This window comes from Haliotis cracherodii, unplaced genomic scaffold (genome assembly GCF_022045235.1).
Source record: "Haliotis cracherodii isolate W230 unplaced genomic scaffold, xgHalCrac1.p SCAF_8, whole genome shotgun sequence".
In the NCBI taxonomy this organism is placed as follows: Eukaryota; Metazoa; Mollusca; class Gastropoda; order Lepetellida; family Haliotidae; genus Haliotis; species Haliotis cracherodii.
The window spans coordinates 13,365,490-13,386,425 of record NW_027266341.1 but is presented as its reverse complement, the minus strand read 5'-3'; the positions used below and the strand labels follow the sequence as shown (position 1 = coordinate 13,386,425).

Sequence of the window (20,936 nt, the reverse complement as noted above, 5' to 3'; positions counted from 1 at the left end):
TTTTAGTACATAAGTGTACAAATAAAACGAAGAACAGGCAGAATCTGGCCAAGATAATGTCTGAAACAACAACTTTAACAAATTTTATGTTATGTTTCAGTCACATCGAGAAATACACGACTCGGGAGGATCCCCGCAATGACCCAGACTACATCGAACCGCCGAAACCCCGCGATGTTGAGCTCCTCCGAGATCCAGAAAAAGGTTTTGGTTTCGTAGCTGGCAGCGAGAAGCCTGTCGTGGTCCGATTTGTCACTGATGGTAGGTGAGACTTCAGTAATTCTCCCAATCCTATCAATTACACTTGATCCTAGAGAAATGAACTGGAGAAGCCCAATTTATTGTTCTGCCGGACCTGAATATGCCATGCATCAACATGGCTCTGACCCTTCCAGCTGGTTGAGACGTTCAAGGTAGCCAACAGTATGCATTGGGTACTGATTGGTGGTATTTTTTGTTTGCTGCTTGGATTGTTGTTTGAAACTTTCCAGACACAGTTTTTTATGTACGTATATGTGAAACAATGTTCACTGTGGTCATGTTGGGCACCGTTATCTTGAGCATGTGTTAGTTCTGGTTCAAAGGACTGCTGGGGTGGTGGGGTAGCTTAATGGTTAAAACATTTTCTTGTCACGCTAAAGGTCGGGGTTCAATTCCACGCATGGGTACAATGCTTGAAGCCCATTTCTCATGTCCCCCACTGTGATATTGCTGGAATATTGCTGAAAGCAGCTTCAAACCATACTCACTCAATGGACTGCCCACAAACAACTGTCACATCTCCCATATTTTATCATAAACTGTACATGCTTTGCAGTGTAGCAGACTTTCTGTGACAAGTTTTCGAGGACACGCTTACCCTTTTCAAGAACATCTGGTGTCATGACTGATAGATGGGTGGCACGGGTGGCCCAGTCGTCTAAGGCGCCACAATTTGCTGTGCAGAGTTGCGTCCCTTGAGCACGCCAGAAACCTGTGATTGTGGGTTCGAATCACGGTTCTGCCAAATTATGTTTCTAGGTTTGTCAGCACCGTACCCGTGCTCATGTGTTTCACTGAAGTGGTAAATGTCTGAGACCTACATCACTTCAGGTTTTCCTCCCACATTAAGCTAACTAGAATACTGTTAAAAGCGGCATTAAACCCAACTCACTCACTCACTGTTTGATACAATTTTTAGCACTATTTAGCCTTCGGTGTCGGGGTGTTGGGATGGAACAGTGAGAGTTGGTCAGAGGGTGTTGGGATGGAACAGTGAGAGTTGGTCAGAGGGTGTTGGGTGTTCTTTCCAGGAGCAGTTGAAACAGATGGCCCTTTGTCACCTGGAAGGCCTGATATCATCCATTGCTGGGCTGTTGTGGTAAATCAAAAGCCCCCAGTCGATCCATGTACCAAGGCTCAGTTACTCGTTAGGGAGTAAGGAGAGTTGCAACCTCCAGGTCCACGTGCTATATTCATCGAACACTGGTTTTAATGAGACCTCAAGGAACAATGGACACTATAGCATTGATTGAGAAGGAAGTAGATTGTAGGCACTGATAATGCATGCAGGCAGACACTGTTCACTTCCTGACCTTAATTTCTTGATTGTTCCATGATTTTTCATTGTCCTGAGTGACTTCATAACAAAGTTGGATACAATGTTTGATGGTACAGTGTCTGGTGGTCCTGGGGTTGTGGTGGTACAGTGTCTGGTGGTCCTGGGGTTGTGATGGTACAGTGTCTGGTGGTCCAGGGGTTATGGTGGTAAAGTGTCTGGTGGTCCAGGGGTTGTGGTGCAGTGTCTAGTGGTTCTGGGGTTGTGGTGGTACAGTGTCTGGTGGTCCAGGGGTTGTGGTGGTACAGTGTCTGGTTGTCCTGGGGTTGTGGTGGTACAGTGTCTGGTGGTCCTGGGGTTGTGGTGGTACAGTGTCTGGTGGTCCTGGGGTTGTGGTGGTACAGTGTCTGGTGGTCAAGGGGTTATGGTGGTACAGTGTCTGGTGGTCCAGGGGTTATGGTGGTACAGTGTCTGGTGGTCCTGGGGTTGTGGTGGTCCAGGGGTTGTGGTGGTAGAGTGTCTGGTGGTCCTGGGGTTGTGGTGGTAGAGTGTCTGGTGGTCCTGGGGTTGTGGTGCAGTGTCTGGTGGTCCTGGGGTTGTGGTGGTACAGTGTCTGGTGGTCCAGGGGTTATGGTGGTACAGTGTCTGGTGGTCCAGGGGTTGTGGTGCAGTGTCTGGTGGTCCTGGGGTTGTGGTGGTAGAGCGTCTGGTGGTCCAGGGTTTGTGGTGGTACAGTGTCTGGTGGTCCTGGGGATGTGGTGGTACAGTGTCTGGTGGTCCAGGGGTTGTGGTGGTAGAGTGTCTGGTTGTCCTGAGGTTGTGATGGTACAGTGTCTGGTGGTCCAGGGGTTGTGGTGGTAGAGTGTCTGGTGGTCCTGGGGTTGTGGTGGTAAAGTGTCTGGTGGTCCTGGGGATGTGGTGGTACAGTGTCTGGTGGTCCAGGGGTTGTGGTGGTAGAGTGTCTGGTGGTCCTGGGGTTGTGATGGTAGAGTGTCTGGTTGTCCTGGGGTTTTGGTGGTACAGTGTCTGGTGGTCCTGGGGTTGTGGTGGTAGAGTGTCTGGTGGTCCAGGGGTTGTGGTGGTACAGTGTTTGGTGGTCCTGGGGTTGTGGTGGTAGAGTGTCTGGTGGTCCAGGGGTTGTGGTGGTACAGTGTCTGGTGGTCCTGGGGTTGTGGTGGTAGAGTGTCTGTTGGTCCGGGGGTTGTGGTGGTAGAGCGTCTGGTTGTCCTGGGGTTGTGGTGGTAGAGTGCCTGGTGGTCCTGGGGTTGTGGTGGTACAGTGCCTGGTGGTCCTGGGGTTGTGGTACAGTGTCTGGTGGTCCTCAGATTGTGATGATAGTGTCTGGTGGTTCTGTCTTTTTCCAGTGTGTATACTTAACCTCCTAGAATTGAGATTTCATTCCTCTTTTGTTAAATTACAGGGGCATCATTGCACAGAAACAATGATGAATTATATACAATGACAACTTGCTCATTATAGTATCAGGGGTGGCTGGAATAACGGGAATTGTTGAAACCCAAGTTTTATTTCACTGCTATGTTATTAGGTTTTGATTTGTATCCGATGACTTCAGTGACGCTGATGCACAAATTACCTTTACAGGAGAATACTGCCTCTATGTTTGGGTAATTGGGGTAAATGGCCATGACAGTCTCAAACGTAACCTGTTAAATGGAATGACTAGATCCATTGATTTGTCCTGATGTTTTAAAGAGAGGAATTTCAAAACATTGATGTAAATGCATGTGTCAGTACACCAAAGTAATTCAAAAACATTGGTATCATTTCCTGTGTCGGTAAGGCAGCCACTGGGATCAAATAGCTCCCTTGAGGCATAATATAAATTGTTCCATTTCCTCAAATGTCTGAATTGCTATTAAACCTGGAAAGCCTTGAAAGGCAATTTGGTGCCACTTGAAATCAAGTTGAATTTAGTCCCTCATAAGGCAACGTATTGAATTAACTCACTCAGCTCAATATTCCATTTCTTGGACAGTCATGAAGTTGGGACTTGATGTGGTTTATGTTTTTATTTTATGACACAATTAACCTTTCTAATGCTGAAGGAGGTTTTGGATGGGAAAGGCTCCAAATTTGAACTGGAATACAAAAATGGAGGTGTTAATTGAGTCAAATGTTTTCGGGAAATAGAGAACATTTGTCAATATTGGTTAATAAATGGTTCACATGTTTGTTTTAATGTGTAGTGTTAACCGAAATCTTTCTGAATATGAGCGGGGCGGTCGGGTAGCCAAGTGGTTAAAGCGTTAGCTCGTCACGCCGAAGACCTGGGTTCGATTCCCGACATGGGTACAATGTGTGAAGCCCATTTCTGGTGTCCCCTGCCGTGATATTGCTGGAATATTGCTAAAAGCGGCGTAAAACCATACTCACTCACTCACTCACCACAGTTCATCAGTTTTTATGTGACAGGAACTGATTGCTGAAAAGATCAAGATTTGACATAAAGAAATAGAAATAACACGATGTCAGTTACAACAATGTGTTTCTACAGAATGAGTGAGTTTGGCTTAATGCAGCTATTGAACATTATTTAGGTGATATGACAGTGCGTCTGCTTGATGTGGGAGAAAACTCGAAATGATGCAGGTCTTTGATGTTTACCATCTTGGTGAAGCTCATGATCTTGGGTATGGTGCTGACAAACCTAGAAACAAAATCAGGGTGTATCTTGGATTTGAACTCATGATCATATGTATTAGGTTTGCTCAGCAAACTGCAGCACCTTGGACAATGGGACACCCTGTTTCAATGTCTCCACATACAGCCTACAGCCAGTGTTAACCAAATCTGTACCAAGCATTTTTCCTGTTTTATTTGTTTTAATGTTTAATATGTTTTAATGTCCGTTATTTATTTAATGATGTTGATGTCAACACTCCAACATATCATAACATATTGATATTGACCCTCAATGCTCAATGTCAACCCAATATACTGCTCTGTTATAAACACTAAACAGATAAAAAACAAGCCTTTTTTTGTGATATTTAGTTTTTACTGTTTTAGAAGCTACTGTGACACGGAGGGGTTAATAACATGTATTTATGCAGAATGTTATCTTGGTGCAGTGGTTCGACCAGGATGACACAGTGTCATCAAAGCAAGTCCTATAGTCTTATGGTTGTCATAGCTAGGCCACACATATATGACCAGCCCTGTATTGATTCAGAGGGGAACGGCCACTTTAGCAAATCATCCAACCCTTTTATTGGGACATGGCCAGGTCGCTGTGTTTCCAATCATTGACAAGACAAATTGTTATTGTTTTAGCTGTGTCAAGTTTATGCTGCACAGTGATTGTTCGTTCAGCCCTTGAGAAGTTGTGGACCTCGGAGAGAAGAATTGTAAATTTTGTATGTATGAGTTGTTAGGTTGAATCTATAATGACTCTGATTCTCCAGCTTTCTTTATTCCTTGTATTTCAAGGTGGCCCAGTGGTCTCTCGTATTGCTTGTTGTTTAGGGTTCCACTTGTAAAAATCAACAAATTGCGTCACTTATGGCTCTTTTCACAAAGCTGATATAAATTAACTGTTGTTCAAGGTAGAGTTAAGCCCGATTATCCCGATGTCTTCTTGCTTCATGTTATAGGTTCTTTCTGCCTCTAAACCGCCTCTGTGGTCTAATGGTAGAGCGTCCGCCCGGAGAACGGAAGGTCCGGGGTTCCATTCCCAGCCGCGTCATGCCAAAAGACGTTAAAAGATGGTACTTGTTGTTACCATGTCTGGCGTTCGTCATTAAGGGGCTAAAACAAGGACTGGTTATCTCGGAATTAGTATACTGTGTCTGAGTGGGGTATTCATGTTAAACTGTGGCATGGTATCTCAGTGAGCTAGTACTATAAATCGGCATCAGTCCGGACTAGTACAAGCAGCTACACAAACACACATGTACATGCACGTCGCTGTATAAGTGCAATAATCTTGGACGCGACGTTAAACCCAATTTCACCTCACCTCTTTCTACCTCTTCCCCAATAGTCTTTCTACCAGGCTTGATTATCTTGCATGCCATTGACATTGGCTTGATGTTTTTATTAGGAGATATACCTACTGTGTTTTGAAATTTGATGTAGTCCCACTGCAGAGTAGATACCTCTTATTTTAATTTGGAACAGTGCACTTTAGCGAGAGGTTTGAAATGTATGAATAAGAGGTATCTACTCTTGTTGGCTATCAATGTATTCATATGGATGATTTTTTTGTGAAAAGGCTTAATATGTTTAAAAGAGGTTTCTGTTGCAAAATGGAGACATCTTTTTAACCAATCACAATCAAGCATGTGACCTCAGAAAGAAGTTTTGATGTGTGGAATGGGGAATAAAGGTGACCTCATTAAGGTTTAATGTTTAGAATGGAGAATAGAGGTGACCTTAGAAAGGAAATCTAATGTGTAAGATTGGAAAGAGAGGTGACCTCAGAAAGGTTTGATGTGTAGAATTAGGAATAGAGGTGACCTCAGGAAATTTGGTGTGTAGAGAGGGGAATAGATGTGACCTCAGAAAGGAGGTTTGATGTGTAGAGTGGGGAATAGATGTGACCTCAGAAAGGAGGTTTGATGTGTAGAGTGGGGAATAGATGTGACCTCAGAAAGGAGGTTTGATGTGTAGAGAGGGGAATAGATGTGACCTCAGAAAGGAGGTTTCATGTGTAGAGTGGGGAATAGATGTGACCTCAGAGAGGAGGTTTGATGTGTAGAATTGGGAATAGATGTGACCTCAGAAAAGAGGTTTGATGTGTAGAGAGGGGAATAGATGTGACCTCAGAAAGGTTTGATGTGTAGAATGGGAAATAGATGTGACCTCCGAAAGGAGGTTTTATGTGTAGAATGGGAATAGATGTGACCTCATAAAGGAGGTTTGATGTGTAGAGAGGGGAATAGATGTGACCTCAGAAAGGAGGTTTGATGTGTAGAATTGGGAATAGATGTGACCTCAGAAAGGAGGTTTGATGTGTAGAGAGGGGAATAGATGTGACCTCAGAAAGGAGGTTTGATGTGTAGAATGGGAATAGATGTGACCTCCGAAAGGAGGTTTTATGTGTAGAATGGGAATAGATGTGACCTCATAAAGGAGGTTTGATGTGTAGAGAGGGGAATAGATGTGACCTCAGAAAGGAGGTTTGATGTGTAGAATTGGGAATAGATGTGACCTCAGAAAGGAGGTTTGATGTGTAGAGAGGGGAATAGATGTGACCTCAGAAAGGAGGTTTGATGTGTAGAATGGGAAATAGATGTGACCTCATAAAGGAGGTTTGATGTGTAGAGAGGGGAATAGATGTGACCTCAGAAAGGTTTGATGTGTAGAATGGGAAATAGATGCGACCTCAGAAAGGAGGTTTTATGTGTAGAATGGGAAATAGATGCGACCTCAGAAAGGAGGTTTGATGTGTAGAATGGGAAATAGAGGTGACCTCAGAAAGGAGGTTTGATGTGTAGAATGGGGAATAGAGGTGACCTTAGAAAGGAAATCTAATGTGTAAGATTGGAAAGAGAGGTGACCTCAGAAAGGTTTGATGTGTAGAATGGGAAATAGAGGTGACCTCAGAAAGGAGGTTTGATGTGTAGAATGGGAAATAGAGGTGACCTCAGAAAGGTTTGATGTGTAGAATGGGAAATAGAGGTGACCTCAGAAAGGTTTGATGTGTAGAATGGGAAATAGAGGTGACCTCAGAAAGGTTTGATGTGTAGAATGGGGAATAGAGGTGACCTCAGAAAGGTTTGATGTGTAGAATGGGAAATAGAGGTGAACTCAGAAAGGTTTGATGTGTAGAATGGGAAATAGAGGTGACCTCAGAAAGGTTTGATGTGTGGAATGGGAAATAGAGGTGACCTCAGAAAGGTTTGATGTTTGGAATGGGGAATAGAGGTGACCTCAAAAAGGTTTGATGTGTAGAATGGGGAATAGAGGTGACCTCAGAAAGGTTTGATGTGTAGAATGGGAAATAAAGATGACCTTAGAAAGGTTTGATTAGTGGAATAGGGAATAGAGATGACATCAGAAAGGAAGTTTGATGTGTAGAATGGGAAATAGAGGTGACCTCAGAAAGGTTTGATGTGTAGAATGGGAAATAGAGGTGACATCAGAAAGGAAATCTAATGTGTAAGATTGGAAAGAGAGGTGACCTCAGAAAGGTTTGATGTGTAGAATTAGGAATAGAGGTGACCTCAGGAAGGTTTGATGTGTAGAATTGGGAATAGATGTGACCTCAGAAAGGATGTGTAGAATGGGAAATAGATGTGACCTCAGAAAGGAGGTTTGATGTGTAGAATGGAGAATAGAGGTGACCTTAGAAAGGAAATCTAATGTGAAAGATTGGAAAGAGAGGTGACCTCAGAATGGTTTGATGTGTAGAGTGGGGAATAGATGCGACCTCAGAAAGGAGGTTTGATGTGTAAAATTGGATATAGATGTGACCTCTGAAAGGAGGTTTGATGTGTAGAATGGGGAATAGAGGTGACCTCAGAAAGGTTTGATGTGTAGAATGGGAAATAGAGGTGAACTCAGAAAGGTTTGATGTGTGGAATGGGGAAAAGAGGTGAACTCAGAAAGGTTTGATGTGTAGAATGGGAAATAGAGGTGACCTCAGAAAGGTTTGATGTGTGGAATGGGAAATAGAGGTGAACTCAGAAAGGAAGTTTGATATGTAGAATGGGAAGTAGAGGTGACCTCCGAAAGGAGTGAGTGAGTTTGGTTTATGCCTCTTTTAGCAATATTCCAGCAAAATCACGGCGGGGGGCACCAGAAAAGGGCTTCACACATTGTATGTACCTATGTCAGGAATCGAACCCGGGTCTTCGGCATGATGGGCGAACGCTTTAACCACTAGGCTACCCGACCACCCCACCTCAGAAAGGAAGTCTGATGTGTAAACTTGGGAATAGAGGTCTTGTGTGTAAAATGGGAACATGACCTCAGATAAAAAATCCTATTTGTAACATGGAGAACAGAAAGGAGGTCAGACATGGCTTCGCCTCTGTGAAGATCACAAGTTAGTTCCTGTTTTGAGATTGAAATTAAAATCTATATATAAGAGTTGGTTACAGAAAAGACTGGACCACACACAGTTCCAATTTCCTGCAAACTGTTTTGCACTTCCGTCCTTGATGCTGAACACCGGGGAGGATGTTGAACATACTCAGTGTGACTCCGCGGTGTTACCAAACAGGGTCTGATGGACTAGCTGCCTCATGAGTCTACTTACATGTACACAAATTGCATTCTTTTTGTCGTCTCTCTATGGCGTAAGAAATCAATTGTTACTGGTAGTTTGTTGCCAGTGGACTGAATCCTTACTTTGCAGGGACTGTTGTCAGAGAAGCCACAGATACCTCACTCTCAAATTAAATGTGTCAATGTAAAATCTACTTGCGACAAATAGATTTCTTTTAAGAAACCATAAAAACATTATCATAGTCAGTCATAGATTGCTCGGCAGTGACAATGCTTGCTGATTGGTTTGCTGCTGTCGAAGAAGAGCAAGAAGATGAAGGAGAGAAGAACATGAGTCCTGTCCAATTCCTTTCTTGCTTACATGATGTATAGTTTATTATCCAGAATATTCCTCTGTGTCATATAATTATAATCTGAGAACATCCTCCGTGGTCTTGTGAATCGAGTGTATGACCAAAAAAGTCTGTGGTTCGATCGCGCCGTATCTCACCAGAAGATGGTACTTGTTGTTCCCCTGTCTGGCCTTGGCATCAGTGGGATAAAAATGGAACTGGTCGGCTCGGAGTCCCTACACATGTATATGGGACTGGTCAGCTTGGAGTCCCTACACATGTATATGGGACTGGTCAGCTTGGAGTCCCTACACATGTATATGGGACTGGTCAGCTTGGAGTCCCTACACATGTATATGGGACTGGTCAGCTTGGAGTCCCCACACATGTATATGGGACTGGTGAGCTCGGAGTCCCTACACATGTATATGGGACTGGTCGGCTTGGAGTCCATAGACATGTATATGGGACTGGTCGGCTTGGAGTCTCTACACATGTATATGGGATGGTCAGCTCGGAGTCCTTACACATGTATATGGGACTGGTCAGCTCGGAGTCCCTACACATGTATATGGGATGGTCAGCTCGGAGTCCCTACACATGTATATGGGACTGGTCAGCTCGGAGTCCCTACACATGTATATGGGACTGGTCAGCTCGGAGTCCCTACACATGTATATGGGACTGGTCGGCTTGGAGTCCCTACACATGTATATGGGACTGGTCAGCTCGGAGTCCTTACACATGTATATGGGACTGGTCGGCTCGGAGTCCATAGACATGTATATGGGACTGGTCAGCTCGGAGTCCCTACACATGTATATGGGACTGGTCAGCTCGGAGTCCCTACACATGTATATGGGATGGTCAGCTCGGAGTCCCTACACATGTATATGGGACTGGTCGGATCGGAGTACCTACACATGTATATGGGACTGGTCGGCTTGGAGTCTCTACACATGTATATGGGATGGTCAGCTCGGAGTCCTTACACATGTATATGGGACTGGTCAGCTCGGAGTCCCTACACATGTATATGGGATGGTCAGCTCGGAGTCCCTACACATGTATATGGGACTGGTCAGCTCGGAGTCCCTACACATGTATATGGGACTGGTCAGCTCGGAGTCCTTACACATGTATATGGGACTGGTCGGCTCGGAGTCCTTACACATGTATATGGGACTGGTCAGCTCGGAGTCCCTACACATGTATATGGGACTGGTCAGCTCGGAGTCCCTACACATGTATATGGGACTGGTCGGCTTGGAGTCCCTACACATGTATATGGGACTGGTCAGCTCGGAGTCCTTACACATGTATATGGGACTGGTCGGCTCGGAGTCCATAGACATGTATATGGGACTGGTCAGCTCGGAGTCCCTACACATGTATATGGGACTGGTCAGCTCGGAGTCCCTACACATGTATATGGGATGGTCAGCTCGGAGTCCCTACACATGTATATGGGACTGGTCGGATCGGAGTACCTACACATGTATATGGGACTGGTCGGCTTGGAGTCTCTACACATGTATATGGGATGGTCAGCTCGGAGTCCATACACATGTATATGGGACTGGTCGGCTTGGAGTCTCTACACATGTATATGGGATGGTCAGTTCAGAGTCCCTACACATGTATATGGGATGGTCGGATCGGAGTCCTTACACATGTATATGGGACTGGTCGGCTTGGAGTCTCTACACATGTATATGGGATGGTCAGCTCGGAGTCCCTACACTTGTATATGGGACTGGTCGGATCGGAGTCCCTACACATGTATATGGGACTGGTCGGCTTGGAGTCTCTACACATGTATATGGGACTGGTCAGCTCGGAGTCCCTACACATGTATATGGGACTGGTCAGCTAGGAGTCCCTACACATGTATATGGGATGGTCAACTCGGAGTCCATAGACATGTATTCAGTATCGATGTTAAACTGTGGCTTGGTATGGGCTAGCAGTATTAATCCTGCATTGGTCCGGTCTAGAACAAGCAGCCACACACCCATGCATGCACGTCACTATATATATATTAGTGGAATAGTTTTGAACACATCATCAATCACCTCAGCTCATTTGTTATATGACCCCCAGGATGCACAGAAATGATGTTAATCTGGTGGGGCTTTTGGGTCACAAAGGTGTGTGACTAATATGAGGGTTGTGTGGTCAAAAGGGGATTGATTGACTGATTGTGTGCCCTCTTACCGCATGGGGATCAGTTAGAGGCTAGGATATTGTTATTTAACAGCAGAAACTACTTCGAATAGTAATTAATAAGACTCCATTATTAGAAGGAAACATGGAACTGACCGTAATTCCAAAAAAAAGTATTCTAAACATGTTTTGGTGTAATGACCAAATGGTGAATTAATACATAGGTAACTGCGTGTGTATCGTATCGTAAGGTCTAAATTCGCGATACATTTACGCTTAGGAATTGTTGCAGGCTCAATAAAGACACTTTGTCTTGGGAGTATTTGCTTGGTTGACTTAATTTGCAAGATAATGGAAAACAATGTAACCTGTGTAGATTCAATGTTTTTTTGTCCGTCTTGTGATGCTAAGCATTGACCTTGACCCTGACCTTGTGTTCTGAGTTGCATGTGATTAATACACAAGGAACTGCACAATTCATTGATTGAATTTTCTTATGAAGCTGTTGTCATTAAAATTGTACAGCATCCAGTTCTCTCTGATCGCTGATGCATTTAAAAGCAATCATGCGGAACATCCCACGACTTTTCTGACGTGACTGAACTGTATAGAACATGACAGTCGTTGGTGGGGCTGAGGATTCAGGGCTTGTTAAGGAAGGATTTACTGTTTTCTGTTCAGTGTTTGCCAGAATGACCAGGTTTGTTTTCATTTCAAGAATAATGTGTAGAGGGTTCATCTTTTATGTGTTTGCTCCTTGTGTGGTTCAGCTGATTGAGGCATCATTTATAGCCTTCACTAATGGACTGCCTTCATTGGCGTTGAAGATAAATTTCTGGTTTTCATCTGAATGGACAGCAAATAGCCACATGTGGATTGTTTACTTATACTGAGTAGAAAAACAGCCAAGCTGTTGAAACTAAGTGAACGACATGGAGTCAATCAATATTTGTTTTTCTGGCATTGGCAGGCTCAAGAAGCGTAGCTCAAATAGATGTAATAAAACATTGAGGGAGTAGTTCAGATAATTTTATCACACAACCGAGAGCTCCAGTTTGGCTCATATGGGAAATCATATTCATGTTTTGCAAGGCATGACTACTTCTAAATTCTGCCCAATGACACGAAGGAAGGGAACTCAAATACATATACTCGTGGAATGGAAGCAGACGTACACTTGGATGCTGGGAGTGAAGAGTATTGATGATGATGATGATGATGATGATGATGATGATGATGATGATGATGATTTGTGGTAATGATATTGATGTGATGATGATGATGATGATGATGATGATGATGATTCGTGGTAATGAAAGTGGTATTCTTGGTGCTATGAAAATGGTCTTATGATGGTCAAACTTATGATTATATATTGTTGTTGAACAGATACAGTTCAAAATTCTGTTATTTTGTTTTGGTGCCAACTTAAAGTCCTAATTTACACATACCCTGTTATAGCTAAGAACTCCAGACATTATTTGAGATTAGCCAGGCATCGACAGAATGTAAGACATGAAAGATGATCTCATGAAACACTTTTTTCTTTTCTTTTCTGTTTACTCCCTAGTCTGTTTGTTCCCCGAGTTGAATGGTGCAATAATTTGATTGCTTGTTAAATGTCAGATTTGGTTGCCAGGGAAACTGTGATGTAACCACTGCCACTAGAGGACTGCCATTGGATTCTCTAGGGTCAGCTGCCCCCAGACAGAAACCACCGATATATCACATCCTACATACTTGAATTATGTGTTTATGTTGCAGGAAGAGCTATGACTAACTAAGATGAGTTGAGAGAGAAGTAGCAGTCTGTCATTATTTCAGGGGGAGGTCACGTAGCCTAGTGGTTAAAGCATTTGCTCGTCCTGCCGAAGACCCAGGTTCGATCCCGAGATGGGTACAATGTGAGAAGCCCATTTCTGGTGTCCCCCGCCGTGATATTGCTGGAATATTGCTAAAAGTGGCGTAAAACCATACTCACCCACTCACTCAGTGTTGTTGGGCCTCACATGTAACTCCAGGGAGGACTTGGCTATACACAGATGGCTTCACTTAATTCTAAAAAAACCCTGAAAAACAGCTGGTACCAACATTGACCTTGTAGCAGCACCCTGGCAGATCTTATTCTTCAACCACCCCCAGCCCCTTATTCTCTAACTACCCCGTTCCCCTGATCCACCTCTCCAACCCTCTTCACCCCTCCCCTACCCAGCCCCACATTTCCTGACCCACCTCCCCAACCCTCTTCACTCCACCCCTACCCATCCCCTCTTTCCCAAACCACCCTATCCCCCTGACCCACCTCCCCAACCCTTTTCAAAGCCTAGCTCCCCCATAAGCCCCTCATTTTTTCCCTCCAACCCCTAATTTAGGTTTTTCAGTTAGATTTATTGTGATCTTTTTTTTATCAAATCTGGCCCTCATCAATAAAATGAATTTATGACTATACAGTAGAGGGTTGTATAAAGAATGATAATTTGGTTCATATTCGGAAAATGATTGAATACTGGTTAATAATAATGATAATGATGATGATGATGATGATAATACTAATGAATACTGATAATAATAAAAATAATAATGAATACTAGCTTATAATGATAAACTCTCTGTTGAGAGGTAAATTATCCAGTTCTGTATAAAAAACACAGTTTGTGAACTCCACCACTCTGTGGCCTTGAATCAGCCGCTGCTGGCATTTGTTCAGCGTGTCGGATCGTTCAACCATTTCCTTCTCAGCCAGAGATACAGATTCAGGATGCGACACAATTATTTCCCCAATCAAAGGTTTGAAAAAAACGTTACGAAATCGTGACAGGGATGCTAACATCGTTTGGCATGACCCCAAAACCTCATCAAATGTAAGCATTCCCTTCACAGCACAAACTTGGGATGGGGTAAATAGGTTGGGTTTTCTTTCTCCGGGGGCTGGTCAGCTGCGTGAATTGGCTCGTGTCTGTGTTTGTGGAGGGGAGAGGGGGACAAGCAATGACAGTGTTTACTGTTACACCACAGCAAGTATTGATACAAGAAGGCCATTCTTATCCTGGCGTTTGTCTTCTGGTAAAATTGATTTTTGACTTGGGTTCGTTTATGCAGCCACTTATTTGGTAATGGTCTAGAGTGTCAAGGGATCTCTCCGTTTGCATGAAGAATGTAGTATTGGCTCGTTGGGAAATATTACATGAAATTTCATCAATTTTATTAATTTTATTAATACTTCCATCCATTCAAACTGTCACACATGTGTTCTTTTTTTTAATTTACATATTTATTATGCAAAATAAATGGTTTCAGAAGGAGAAACCCTTAGCAAGTTCGTCAGGAATCCCACTAGTGCAGCATTACACATGTAACAGTTGCATCATAGGATTGTTTATTGGTTTGTTTGTTGTTTAACACCACATTCAGCAATATTCCCGTTGTATGACAGCGGTCTGTAAATAATAGAGTCTGGACCAGACAATCCAGTGATTGATATCATGAGCATGGATCCACTTAATTGATATATGATGACATGCATCAACCAAGTCAGTGAGCCTGACCACTGATCCTGTTAGTCACATCTTGGGACAGGCATAGTCGCCTTTTACAGCAAGCATGAGTTGCTGAAGACCTATTCAAACCAAATCTTCATGGATATGCATTATAGTAATACTTTTAGGCGTGTAATATGAAATCATACATAACACATCCGTTAGCTATTGGTTACCCAGGTCTGAGTGAGTGAGTGAGTGAGTGAGTGAGTGAGCGAGCTATTGGTAACCCAGGTCTGAGTGAGTGAGTGAGTGAGTGAGAGTGAGTGAGTGAATGAGTTGGGTTTTATGCCTCTTGTAGCAATATCCATTGAATATCATGAGGACTCCAGAAATGGGCTTTACACACTGTAACCATGTGGGGAATCGAACCCAGACATTTGGCTTGACCACTGGGCTAACCCCATTGTCCCTGAATTCTTCACTGTGACACTCATTCACCTGCCCACCCCTCTGCCCTGCTGGTCCTTCCACTCTTATGGTGGATTCGAATCCCAACACTCATGCATGGGGTAAGGGTAGACCCAATTGGATCGGGTGGTGACTGCTTGTGTTTTATCGTCCCCAGATGATGTGGAATGTTGCTCATAATATCAATCACTAGTCCAGACTTGTTTATTCGCTGCCCACTGTCATATAGCTGGAATGTTGCTGACAAACAAACAAATCAGGGCCCACTTGCACAAAGCAATCTTAGTGCCAAGATTATCGTAACTCCCATACTTTAACATTGGCTTACAATAGTCTTAGCACCAAGATAACTTTGTGCAAGTGGGCTCTGGTGTCATCTGCATCTGTAAAACAAAGTCCCAGGATACAAATTCATTTATTTTTTGCCTCTGATTGAAAAACACAATTTGCCATCACATGAGTTATGTCAGTAATAAAAGTTCAGAAATCCAGAAAACTAAGACATGTACACATCCAGAATGAGACACCAGTATCTGAGATGGGCCATCTTGTCTTGCTAATGATGGATAGCTTCATGCTGAACTAATGAGTGGCTATGGTGATGTCATGAGGTTCAGGCTCTGAAACTCTTTGAAAGGTTGGCAGCAGGAGGAGACAGTTTTGACAAGTATTCCTGATCCCTGAATGATTATTCATATATTCTGTAATTGAAATGATAATTCAAAATATCAATCATATTTGGAAGAAAAATAACAAAACAAGATCATGAATGCATAATGTGATGCTATATATATATATATATATATATCAGTATCTTGTATTGTATCAGACAGACTGCATTACAAATTTTATTTCTTCAAGTCATGAAAAAGAAAGTAATGGCTTATGTTGGACACTATTCATGCATCAAATTCCAAATCACAGCTTTAAAATACCACATATTTTGACAAAGGACTCAGGGATCTAGATGGTTTAGGCACTGCAATTGACTGCGCACACCATACATCGCTGTGTATCACATGTATGTTATCACCTATTCATTTTCCTGAATTCGCTGAAGGGATATGATGTAGTTTTTTTCTGTAGAAGACAAACACGTTTTTATTGCAAATGGGGGGATTGTGTATGCACTTGTGATGTGCTTCATTCTGATTTGCTTTTTGGAGAGGCTATACAAATCAGCATCAATTTTTAAGGCTTCTACAGGGGCTTGTATAGACAGCGATATACCATAGTTGCAATCGTAATGCATGCCAGAAACAATATGGCCCGGAACTATGTTTCTAAGTTTGTCAGCACCATACCTGTGCTTAGGCCTTCTATAGTTGGTTTATAAGATCTCCCTACCAAAACATCTGAAGATTTTTGACAAATTTATTTTCTAATTAGGTGAAATGAAAACACACACACACATTTTTCACTGCTGTTCATAAGAAATGGTGAATAATATGTATTAAAATCTTTATTCTACCGGTAACTTAAAAACATTCAATTACCTTTTGGTATCTTGCCATGTTTGTTTTTTTTCATTTATTATTGGCACTACTAATATAGACCACCTACATTGAATTTTAGGCCTAATTTTTTGTAAATAAAATAATAGAAAAATGAAAGCCCCTTTGGGTAAATGTGGTAAATGTCTAAGACCTGCATCCCTTCAGGCTTTCCTCCAACATCAAGATGACATACATGATATAACGTTCAACGTGGCACGAGCCAAACTCACTAACTCACTCTCATATTGACAGCTATATTATTATCCCCCGCCCAATGAAGTTGGTGGGGGATAATAAAACGGGCTACGTCCATCCGTCTGTCTGTCCATCAAGTTTCGTTTCTGGAGCATAACTCATAAACCATTCAATATTTTTTCATCAAACTTTGCAGGTCTGTCAGGTACATGCTGAACTTGTGCCTTTTGCTATTTAGAAATTTTAGAACTTTTTATTTTTTACATTTCCATTGAAACAAGATGGACTCCAAACTCTTTTTTTTTTACAATTTCCATGACAAGTTCCACCTTGGTTAAAAAAAGTTAGGGTTTGTTTAGATTTAATTATGTCATAAATTCTGCAACAGGGGCGAGGGATATAACCACTTTAGTGGCAAACTCTTGTTTTATTTTGATCGAACCCCTTCCTCCATTTCATATCTTTTAATAAAATGTCATTAAAATGTTTATTGAATTTTGATAGACAATGAATGAAAGATTAAGATGAGGATGAAGTGTTTGGGATCTCCTGTATGAACCAGCAAGGAGCATATGCCGCTACTGTCACCCGCCAGTCTCTGTACCCACTTACAGTGAAGATAGGACTATTTTGAGGCTAGAGATTGCCAGGCTAATTACATCTATATGGATTCTGACGAAGAATTAAAGAGGCCAGCATGTCTGTCATCTCTGCTTTCCCCAAATATTGCGATATGATAGTTTGATTAAACTGTATATCTGATGTCCCTTTTATCACACCGTGTTGCAAATGTCTGTGGCTGTATCTTTGATCTCCTACTGCCAATCATATGCCGGTCTTGGATTTGCCGTTCATGTCACAATTACCTACATTTATCAGTGATGACCCAAGGCAAGATTTGCCATCAAAGTTGGCTGAAATAAGGAGCAATATGTGGTGTACATCCTTGATAGCATGAATTGGCCAATATTGTATAGCTGTTAGCTACCAGCAGCAAGATTAACTCAGCAAGAAAAATTGTCAGCAAGAAAGAATGTCGTGTGTGTCAACAGGATATTATTGTTTTCTGTAGTGAGGAGAAATGTCTTGGCTTTTTGAGAGATTTTTAGCCCCAATAGTTAGAGAATTAATTTACTATGACTTGTCTGTACAAGGGTTTCACCAGGCCAACCAGAAAGCCATGGTGTGGTTGTCTGAACAAGGGTTTCACAATACCAACCAGAAAGCCTTGCTGTGGTTGTCTGTATGAGGGTTTCACAAGGCCAACCAGAAAGCCATGTTGTGGTTGTCTGCACAAGGGTTTCACCAGGCCAACCAGAAAGCCATGCTGTGGTTGTCTGCACAAGGGTTTCACAATACCAACCAGAAAGCCTTGCTGTGGTTGTCTGTATGAGGGTTTCACAAGACCAACCAGAAAGCCTTGCTGTGGTTGTCTGCACAAGGGTTTCAAAAGACCAACCAGAAAGCCTTGCTGTGGTTGTCTGCACAAGGGTTTCACAAGACCAACCAGAAAGCCATGTTGGGGTTGTCTGAACAAGGGTTTCACAAGACCAACCAAAAAGCCTAGCGTGGTTGTCTACATGTGTTTTTTACAAGACCAACCAGAAAGCCATGCTGTGGTTGTCTGCACAAGGGTTTCACAAGACCAACCAGAAAGCCATGCTGTGGTTGTCTGTATGAGGGTTTCACAAGACCAACCAGAAAGCCATGCTGTGGTTGTCTGTATGAGGGTTTCACATGACCAACCAGAAAGCCTTGCTGTGGTTGTCTGTACGAGGGTTTCACATGACCAACCAGAAAGCAATGTTGTGGCTGTCAGCACGAGAATTTGTCATGTCAGAACAAGACCTGTACTGTTTTCACCTGGACCCCAAGGAAGACTCGATACTTGCATATAATCATCTAAAATGTTTCTGACTTGGTGGAGGGGCGGTCGGGTAGCCTAGTGGTTAAAGCGTTCGCTCGTCACGCCGAAGACCCGGGTTCGATTCCCGACATGGGTACAATGTGTGAAGCCCATTTCTGGTGTTCCCCGCCGTGATATTGCGGGAATATTGCTAAAAGCGGCGTAAAACCAAACTCACTCACTCACTCTGACTTGGTGGTGTATGTCTCATTTTAAGAAACCCTTGCAGTCTTGTTTATCTGACTTTGTCAAACACCAAGGAGGTTGCTCATATACTGCTTGAAAATTGTTGCCCAGTTTAGCCGAAGGAGTCTCTGCCGGACATGTAGTGACTTCATTACCGTGATGGGGTCGTTAGTACAGGAGGACATCAAGGTGTTGGATGTCCTTACAGGAGTGATTGTTACTTAAACAGTGCTTCAAATGTCACTTTTTCCCTGGGGATGCGTTTTGCTGATCATTTTGTGGTAAATGTCTTCCCAATTACATGGTAAAATGATGCAATTATTTACCTATCATCTCTATGCTTACGGCTTAAAAAATCTGCCGATTTGATGTTCCTAATAAGTGGTTTTACAAGTGGAGGAATCTTCCTGAGATGATGTGATCAGATTCATAAGAAACTTGGAGAAGTTATGAGAAGGAAAGCCTAACTTAAAGGGTCCTTCTTGATTGGGTGAATAATGTTTCAGTAAAACCTTTCAAGGTTCCACATTTGGTAATGTTTGTTGTGGTTGATAGTGAAGAAACAACAATGGTGTATGGCTAGTCTAATGACAGGCTGGAGAGTGAGTGAGTGAGTGAGTGGTTGCGTGTGTGAGTGAGTGGGCACTGTAACACAAATAAGTCAGGTCATCCATTAACATGTCATGCATCTTTAATCGTCATACCACAATCCTGGTTACTTGGCACCTATTGTGACCAAAATCACACTCACTAGTACAGAGGGGGGTCAGATTTGCTGACTTGGTTGATGCATGTCATTGATCCCAATTGCGTGGATCAATGCTCATGATGTCAATCACTGGATTGTCTGTCCACACTCAATAATGTACAGACTGACATCATATATCTGGACTAAAGCCAAGTGCAGCGTCTGACAACAAACAAACAAAGAACAAACTCGTTGGTTCTGGAACTCCATTACTCTAAGAAATATAGCTCAGTATTGCTTACAACTCTTTCTTTTCCAAGGATATATTGGATATCAATTTATGAACTTTGCAAAACGTACGTAATAGCTATTGGCGATTTCATCGGGGGTGGGGTGGGGTGGGGGGGGGTGGGGGGAAGATGACATATTTTGTCAACGTGATGCTGGGACAATATATTTATCATCCAGACTGGCTTCCACAGGAGATACTGCTTGGGTGAGATTAAACGATATCTCCCTGGACGTATTGTTGCAATGAAATTGCATCACAATACTTTGCAAAATTGTGATGTCACCAGTTACCATGATGCCACAATCAAATGACATCACTTACCTCTCAGCCATTGAAGCTGGTTAGGTGTTTATTTATTATACTCAGGACACTGGTTAGTACTGTACTTGATTGTTGCATGTCATCGATCCCAATTACGTGGATCGATGCTCATGATGTCAATCTCTAGATTGTCTGGTCCAGACACAATTATTTACAGATCGCGGTCATAAAGCTGGAAAATTGCAGACATGCAGCGTTAAACGACAAACAAACAAACTATTACTGTATACAAACTTAAAAGGTTGGAAGAATGCTTTTGGATGATAAATATAATCTCACATCGTGTCTTTTGATATCAAACATTTCAACACTTGAAATTTGAAATCTCCTCGGGAAGCGTCAGAGTTTTAAAAGTTTATTGACTTGTGTTGATATATTTGATATCAAAAGACACATGGGTGAGACTCTCAATGTCCACTGTGCAACAGAAGGCTTGACCCTGTTGTGTTTGGACTTACCAAGTGTGTATTTGAAGACAGTTTAAAGCAAGCATCAGGTTTCCCAATCAGGAGGCATCAGAGTGAGTTATGATGTGGGAGGAGAAACACATTGCACTGAAGTCCCTGCAGAACAGGTACAACTTCAAGGATCCTCGCACAGGGATTGTTTTGTACTCAATCCTAATGTTTTTACAATGCTTCAGTTATTTCAGTATTTGTCAATATTAAGTGATTTA

At 42.7% G+C, this 20,936-nt stretch overlaps 1 protein-coding gene across 1 annotated transcript in view; it reads left to right on the top strand.

Annotated features, from left to right (window-relative positions):
- Positions 1 to 20,936, top strand: part of LOC139449349 (uncharacterized) — a 261,844-nt gene that overhangs the window by 167,603 nt on the left and 73,305 nt on the right. Inside the window, exon 4 of the mRNA XM_071230674.1 lies at positions 101 to 261. Within this exon, the coding sequence (XP_071086775.1) occupies positions 101 to 261 (161 nt within the window). The remainder of the gene's footprint in view (positions 1 to 100; positions 262 to 20,936) is intronic.